The sequence below is a fragment of the Euphorbia lathyris genome, chromosome 7, assembly GCF_963576675.1.
Source record: "Euphorbia lathyris chromosome 7, ddEupLath1.1, whole genome shotgun sequence".
Lineage (NCBI taxonomy): Eukaryota > Viridiplantae > Streptophyta > Magnoliopsida > Malpighiales > Euphorbiaceae > Euphorbia > Euphorbia lathyris.
Genome location: NC_088916.1, coordinates 61791245 through 61800323, shown reverse-complemented (window position 1 = coordinate 61800323; position 9079 = coordinate 61791245). Strand labels below are relative to the sequence as shown.

Below are 9079 nucleotides of genomic sequence, written 5' to 3'. Positions count from 1 at the left end.
AATTTTCTAGCTTTTTGGTAGATTGACTTTCTGATATTTTATTTGAATATATCAGACCTCCAATTATATATTTTTGGTTATATTAACTATTAGTTGCCAAATTACTTAGTATAACTATTTGTTTCTATTAATAAAGTGTTACTTTGAAATTATATATCTTACAGTTTAACAAAGTTGAATAGTTTATGTGTAATCTCAAATGCAAACTTCCAACATAGATGGAATTAATGAATACTATTTTATTAAATAAGTTTTATGTTAAAAAGTTGAATCGTTGTTTAGTCATTAAGAATTTAATATGATAAAAATAAATATTAGAAATTCAATGTACTAAAATGAAAGCTTAATACATATTTAGAGGTGTTTGGAGATTCATCTTTCTTTTCTTGTTTGTCTTTTCACTCGAAAATAAAAAATTTTAAGTTTTTTGTTAGATACCGCATATCATAGAATTTCTGTTTTTTTTTTTGGAAAAACAGACTTTTCCAACAGTAACACTAAACAACAGATAAACCAAACTTACCAACTTTTTCAAGAAAGTCAACAGTCCACTTATATTAAAAAAATCTTATTTACCTTTTGAATTTGTTTAAATTAATTTATTAAATCTTTCAACTTTTTTAAGTAACTTATTTATTTGAAAGTAATCTATTAGCTTCTAAATTTACTTAAAGTGTATGCATATCAATTTGTTCAACAGTTCCAGCAAATTCAAGAAATAAATACGACGTCTTAAATTATAAGACATTTTCTAAACAAGTACATATGATATTAGGATTAAAATGAAAAATAAAAAAAGTAATAGTTATAATTAGAAATTGATTGTTTATTTAAGAAGCACTATAAATCTCTTAAAACAAAAAGGAAATGTAAACAAAAATGGAAAAGAATCCATTCCATGGCACCATCTAGTTACTTACATAATTCTAGTGAAGTGGACGCGAAGCAAAGAATTCTCTTTCTTATATTATTATTTATTATCATTCTCTCTAACTAAAATCACTCTTGCTTCCTTCAAACCAACCATCTCTCTCTATCCCTAATTTCCAAATTAAAAAAAAAAGGAAATTCTTGTTTCTATCAGTTCGATCTCCATACTTATAAATATCTGTGTCTGCTATTTGAAATTAAGTTTGGTGATAATGAAGAGGGCGGAGATCGATACTCGTGCTCCCTTCCGCTCAGTTAAAGAGGCTGTTACTTTGTTCGGAGAGAAAGTTTTGGCCGCCGAACTCTATCCCATCAAACAGGTATCTATTTCAATTCATATATTAGGAGTCCTAAAGTGTCTCCTTAGCTATCTAAATTTACTTATAATAATGTGACAATAGGTTATTTTAAGTAAGTTTGTATTAAACCTTTTTTTTTTTTAAAGGACGGGTTTTTATAGTAATATTAATTCAATTAATTGTAATTAGATGCGTGGAGTTGGTGCAAGTGAAACTTCCAAGCTAGGAAGCGTGAAAGCCGAGCTAGAGGAAACCAAAGCCAGTCTTGAAAAAGCTAAAGAAGAAAGTACAAAAATGGCAAACTGTCTATCTTCTCTTAAAGAAGAGCTTGAAAACACAAAGAAAGAACTTCAACACTTGAAAGTAAGTGAAACTGCTCAAATTGAAGATGTCAAAGTTGTTGAAGATTCACCAAACTTCCAATCAAAAGAAAAAGAAGAAGAAGAAGAAATAGAATTTCAAAAGAGGAGATATGTGACTTTTGCAAATCCACCTTCACTTGCTCAAGTTTTAATTCCTCAAGGTCTTGAAGTGCTTGAAAGACACCCTTCTCTAAGAAAAAAGAAAAAGAAGCCTTTGATTCCTTTGATAGGAGCTATTTTCTCTAAGAAAAAACTCACTTCACCATGAATTTTTCCTTCTTTGAATGAAGCCTTAGTTTTATATCTCAATAATAATTAATGCCATATCACCCTTTTCCAAACAATTTCCTTAATTTTTTCATGGTTACTTCTTTGTATAATTCTCCCTTGTGGTTATGGTTGTAATATTGAGAACACAATCTAATAAAATGAGTTACTAATTATACTTTTCATTATATATATGGAAGAGTTCTTAATGGGTAATACTCATTAATGCCTTTCTTATCGAATTCTGCTTCCTAACTGTCTCTCGCGACAGTAAACAGTCAGAAAAGGAGGCCGGAGTTCCGGCGAACCCTCTTGATAACATCCAGATATTATCCACGGGACTAAAAGGGTAATTAACCAAACGACCGCGGATAAGGAGGATCGCCAAAGCAATGGCGTACGAAGCAAGACTTAGAGGTGACGGATCTATGGATTCCTCAACACGCCACAGAGGGTCAAACACCTTGGGAGATCCGCCGTCAAACCTCGATACGCTCAAGGAACGGCTAAGCCGATTCCCAATAAAGGCAACTAATAACTCATTAATGTGCTAACGATCATACTTGAATAAGATCAGTAACCGCTATTAATGAGGCATTAATGAAGACTTTCTAGTTATCCGGAGTTACAACTACATGAGTATAAATAGCTTGTACCTCAAGCTATTGAAGTACACACTTTCGCATTAAGGGGGAGCTAGGAGCGTGCCTTTGAGATCCAGGACAGTTATTGGTCCACGTGTCCACTTAGACAGCTCTCAAAGAAGCTTCCTTCGCTGCTAAGTCTTCTCAGTTTAATCTTTTATGAAATTGCTCAATTTAGGCCCAAATGCTAGATTTTGGCCTTAAGTTGCCACTTAAGTGTTTCTGGCCCATTCATTTTCCATCGTATCACTCATGAATGGAGACTAAAAAACTCTGATTAAATGAACTGGAATAGTAGGTTACTAACAAATTACCAAGTCACAATCTCTATAATAAATGATTCTCTGTTGGGAGCACGAAAAACTTTACATTGAGAAGCTATAACATTATTTATGACAAACAAATACAATAAAAATGAAATTGTTAATAATTACAATTTTTCTATCTATCTTATTTGGATAAGCTGTTTATTGACTCTTCACTTTCATGTTTTTGGTGTTTTTATTAAATGTTAAAAGACATCTTATTTTAAGTAATTTTACATTAAATTTATTTCTGTTCTTAGAGCATCTCCAACCCTAACTAGCTATTTGACTCTTCAAAATAATACAAAATATTTGAGTTTGAAAAGAGAAACAAAGAAGAAAGATATAGAATGAATAAAAAATACAAATAAAAAAAACATTAATAGGAATAAGTTAAAAGTACCATATACAGGGTACGGGTACTCCTATTAGGTTCGGGTAGTGTTGGGTGCTTGCGGCTACAGTACCCATTGTCATCCCTAGCCTCTACCAACAAATAAGGATCATTGGAATTCCCGCAGATGCTAAATAAAGATCAATTTTTTTTTTAAAAAAAAAAAAATCTTATCTCCTATTTCATTTAGAGCCCATAAAATGTAGGAGTGAACCTGAACCCTCCAAACTTGTTTAGCTAACAGGATTAGCCATATAAATTCAAATCCTCCATCAGCTTTCTTTTTTTCTTTTTCTTTTTCACACCTAGCCAGTTGCGGGTTAAACCCGAATTTGGTACAATTTAAAAAAATTATTCTTAATATAGTATTAATTAAAAAATAATTCTTTCAAAGGACTGTTTTGAAACTATGATTAAAAAAAATTGTTTTTTTAATTGATTAACTCATTACGGCGCCAAGGATCGTTAATTGATTAGCCGGTTGTTAATGCGATCAAGGATCGTTTTCACTCCCTTTCTTATCTTTCTGATTTGATTTCTGATTGTATAGATTTGCTCCAAGAGTTGGATGATGTATCGATCTCTTTTGTTAAACGGTTAGCGAATTGTGTGGCTCATAGGTTAGCCAGGGCTGTCAGTTCTTTGTCTCACCGCATTCTGCCCCTCCTTTTTTGTCTTCCATTCTTTTAGCTGATATCAGAGAATAAACTTTCGTATTCTTTAAAAAAAAAACTCATTACGGTGCCATAGGCGCCGTAATGAGTCTCTGTTGCAGGAATCTGCAACTTTTGGGCAGTGGCTCCAAAACTTAAAAAAAAATTAATTATTTATATTTAAAAAAATTAAATGTTAATTATTTTTTATATAAAATATTCATTCAAAATTAATTTTAAAAATTAAAAATTAATTTTTAATAAAATAATATAAATCATTATTAAATATGTATGATTATAATTATTAAAATTGTATTTATGAAATTATTATTAACTGTCATTTTAAATTTTCCAAATATCAATTATGCTTAGGATATTTAGTGTATTACTAACAAAAAAAAAATCTGTTAAAATATTAAAACTAAATCTACTACATATAAGTTCATTACAATTTTTTTTATTGTCTAAAATATTTTTCTCTGTTATTACGATAGTTACAGAAAAAAGTGTACGAAAGTGCTTCAATTTATCGACCAACTTGTTTGGAAGGTCTGATGTGGCGGCTAAATAATAGTCAACCCAGTCTTTAAATTTTCTGCGCATGACTAAAATTAATCGTGCTTGGAAACTTTAAAGTTAAATTTGTACAATTTCATACGTTAGGGCGAAATCTGTATTTAATTTGAATCGTTAAGGTTAAATATTTAGTATATTACTAACAAAAATTATGTTAAAATGCTAAAAACTAAATCTGATACATATAAATATTAACGTCTTTTTGTCTATTGTTTTAGATTTTTAACCAAACATATTTTAGCTTTCAATGCACTCACAGTGCGGTACAAAATGACCATGTTACTCTATTATTTTTTGTTTGCCTGTTTATGTCGAATATAACGGTTAAAAAACTAAAAAAATAGACAAAAAGATCAAAATGTTAATAGAAACAAAAGAGACCTTGTAATGTGACAAGGCTGGTTTAACTGATATTTAATTGTCACATTGGACATTCTAAACAAGTTTATCGATAAATTAAAGCAGTTTCGTATATTTTTTTGTTGGTTTTTTTTGTAAGTATATTAATATCACAGTAAATATTTTAGACAGTTTGACAAAAAAAATTGCGATAAACTTATATGTATCAGATTTAGTTTTTATCATTTTAACATAAATTGAAGCAGTTTTGTCCACTTTTTTCTGTAACTATCGTAATAACAGAGCAAAATATTTTAGATAATTTGATACAAAAATTGTGATTAACTTATATATAATAAATTTAGTTTTAACATTTTAATAGAAATTTTGTTAATAATACACTAAATATCTAAGGCATAACTGATATTTGGAAGTTTTAAAATGACAGTTAATAATAATTTAATAAGTACGATTTTTTTTTTGGTAGAATAATAAGTACGATTTTAATATTTATAATCACACATATTTAATAATTATTTATAATATTTTATTAAAATTTAATTTTTAAAATAAGAATAATAATTTATTAATATTTAATTTCCAATTTTTAAAATTAATTTTGAATGAAATTCTATATAATAAATAATAAACATTTAATTTTTTTAATATAAATATATATATTTTTTTAGTTTTGGACCGTGGCTTCACGCCACTACCCAAAAGTTGCAGGAATCCCATTATGAGATTCCTACAACAATTCTCATTAGGCCCCTTAATGAGTTAGGAAAATAAATAAACAAATTATTATGGTGTGTCATACATCGTAATGACCCTTTTTTTTAGTGGGTTACTAAACCTAGCCACTAATTCCCACCTCTAGCCCCTACAATTGACCGAAATACCCTTTGGACTAAATTTCAAAAATTCCAAAATCTCTCAAGAACCCTAAACGTTTTTTGCTCAAATCCGGACAACACATTGAACCGAATCATGGATGACGAGAGAAGAAGTAAAGGAAAAGATAAAATAGTAAGATTCACCGCTTTATTTCGTTGAATTCGAGCTCGTAACGAATCTGTGTGGTTTTTGTTGGAATTCGCCGGAATCGCAGGTCGGGCGTATGAGTATCACGCCCTCCCTACGGTTCGGGCGTATGAGTATCACGCCCTACCAATGGTGAGGGCGTGATAGCCATACGCCCTCACCATTGGTAGGGCGTGATACTCATACGCCCGAACCGTAGGGAGGGCGTGGTGATATCACGCCCTCACCATTGGTAGGGCGTGATTCTTATACGCCCGACCAATGGTTCGGGCGTGATTCCCTTACGCCCACGTGGGTTTTTAAATTTTATATTATTTAAAATTTTATTAATTTTAGTTTAATTTATATTATTTAACATTTTATTAATTTTAGTATAGTATTAGCATGATTTTTACAATTTTATTAATTTAGGGTAATTTTATAATTTTGGTATAAATTGATTAAAACTTTAGTATAATTTATTATAATTTTATAATTATTATATATTTACAATTTTATTAATTTTAGTTTAATTTATATTATTTAACATTTTATTAATTTTAGTTTAATTTTAGTATAGTATTAGCATGATTTTTACAATTTTATTAATTTAGAGTAATTTTATAATTTTGGTATAAATTGATTAAAACTTTAGTATAATTTATTATAATTTTATAATTATAGTATATTTACAGTTTTATTAATTTAGTATAATTTTTTTATGTAGACGGAGCGGCCTACTAGGGGTGGAAAATCCATCCCGTCATCTGCTCGTCGTCTAGATATGGAGGACGAGGATGATACACCACGGCATACGAGATTGCGTGGTATAGATATATCTGGTCATAGACGGAGAGGGGCTGCGACGGAGCAGTTGAGGAGGGGGCCGATTGCGGATCAGGCCGATATTCATGACGCAGAGGGGGCGACTGATTTTGATGACAGAGAGCCCGGTAGCGATTCTTTGCAGGACTACCTCGATGTGGCAGCCCGGGCAGTGCGACAGTCCGCTGTTGCACATGATCGCGAGGTTGAGGAGAGCGATGAGCAGCCGACCCCGGGGAGACAGCCGACCCAGCGCGTAGGAGGTCGTTTTGCGGGTACATGTATTTTTTAGTATTTAGTATAATCTAGTATTTATAGTATAATCTAGTAGTATAATTGAGTATAATTGAGTATAATTTAGTATACTTGAGTATTTTTTAGTATGTTTTAGTATTTTTAGTATAATCTAGTATTTTTAGTATAATCTAGTATAATTTAGTATAATCTAGTATAATCTAGTATAATTGAGTATAATTTTGTATAATTGAGTATTTTTTAGTATAATTTAGTATAATCTAGTATAATTGAGTATAATTTTGTATAATTGAGTATTTTTTAGTATTTTTTAGTATAATTTTGTATAATCTAGTATAATTGAGTATAATTTTGTATAATTGAGTATTTTTTAGTATAATTTAGTATAATCTAGTATAATTTAGTATAATTTTGTATAATTTTTTATAATTATCAGGGACAAGCAAACGTTCCAAAGCTAGTGAGGACGAGAGCTGGGTAGTTACTGGACCGGTTGCTGGTGGTCCCGTTGATGGTTCCGTGATTCCTAGTTTTCTAGGACATGTTGCCTCACGGATGTTGGGAGGGGAGATTCGGTCGTTTCTGACATGCTATAATAGATCAGCAGCATGCAAAGATTTGTGTCAGTGGTTTTCTGATGCGTCACCCGAGGTAAGCATAATATAGTGTGTCAACATTTATTGTAATTCGTATTTTTAACTATAAACATACAAAACATTCTGTAATTTTATAATTTTATGTGTCATTTTACAGCTGAGGGAGATGATCGAGAGGACTGGTTTGTCCCACCTTCCACGTGCCATGTTCAGGAACCTCGACACTCCGCTATTGACTGCGTTCGTGGAGCGGTGGCAGCCCGATACGAACTCCTTCCACATGCCGTTCGGTGAGATGACTATCCAGCTGCATGATGTGTGGCACATTTTTCGGATCCCGATCGACGGTCAGATGGTGTCCGAGTCTCCCCCTATTGACTCGCTTCATGCCATGTGCATGATGATGTTTGGGGTGAGTCAGGCTGAGCTTCTATTGCCGACTAGTCGTTTATGGTCAGGTGGAGGTGTATTTGTTGCGGATGTACAGAGGCTACTGGGTGAGGGTAGGGATGACGCTACTCGGGCAGCGGCGTGGATGTGGCTTATGCTTGGATCCACTCTGTTTGTTGACAAGAGTGGAGATAGGATTAGGCCGGCCCATCTTCATGAGGTTTACAGCGGTGTCAGCGGGGCAGCTGGACTATCATGGGGGTCTGCCACATTAGCCATGTTGTATCGGCAGCTGGGGATAGCGAGCAGAGGAGATTGCACCGGTATATGCGGATGTTTGACCCTACTGCAGGCATGGATATATAAGTATTTTTCGATTTTCCGGCCGCATAGAGGAGCTCACCTGATCCCAGCTGACCATGCCCGTGCACTGAGATGGGAGGTCGGGGTCCTAGGCAAGACGACCGCCCGACTAGATACCTTTCGGGGGCAGCTGGATCGTATGACGGCGGCAGAGGTATTTTATAAAATTCTAGAATTTATTTAATTATTATTTATAGTATATTATTTGTATAATTGAGTATTACTTTTTTTCAGGTGACGTGGTTGCCTTATGGTCCTGTCGCTGATGATGATCGGCTTCGGGTGTCCTACGCCGGTTGGATACGGTGTAGAGACATCGTCGAGCCGTATATGCCCGACCGAGCGCTGCGACAGATCGGATATACTCAGCCTATCCCAGCTGAGCGTATTAGACCTGATAAAGCAGTACGACCATGGAAGTCGTTATCGTACAAGCTCACGCATTCCTTAGTCACAGTTGAGGACACCTGGCGGAGATTTCCATCGGCTCGGGGCATCGATCGGAGGAGATGCCGACCAGTCGGATACGATCCCACTGCCTGTGATCCTGCTTATATGGGTTGGTATATGCAGTATTCGCATCCCCATCTCCTTCATGCACCACAGGCTGGACCGGTACAGCATTCTCGCGCCAACAGCGAATTGGTAAGTTTATTATTTTTTAATATTATTATTTTGTATTGGTTTATATGTGTTTAATTTTAAATATTTATTTATACATTTTTTTTTGCAGTGGGTTAGCTGGTTGTGGCGTGTCACCCAACTAGCGGCTACCCACCGATCTGACGAGGATGTTCCACGCATTAAGAGGGAGATGGATGAGTTTATGGATGCGTGGCGTCGGGCGAACTAGATACT

At 33.5% G+C, this 9079-nt stretch overlaps 1 protein-coding gene across 1 annotated transcript; it reads left to right on the top strand.

Annotated features, from left to right (window-relative positions):
- Positions 1–1018: 1018 nt before the first annotated feature.
- Positions 1019–2034, top strand: LOC136200963 (WEB family protein At1g75720). The gene is made up of 2 exons (XM_065991467.1): positions 1019–1250; positions 1419–2034. Exons 1-2 carry the CDS (start codon positions 1143–1145, stop codon positions 1857–1859), a joined length of 549 nt encoding a protein of 182 aa, XP_065847539.1. The 5' UTR covers positions 1019–1142; the 3' UTR covers positions 1860–2034.
- The last annotated feature ends 7045 nt before the right edge of the window (positions 2035–9079 follow it).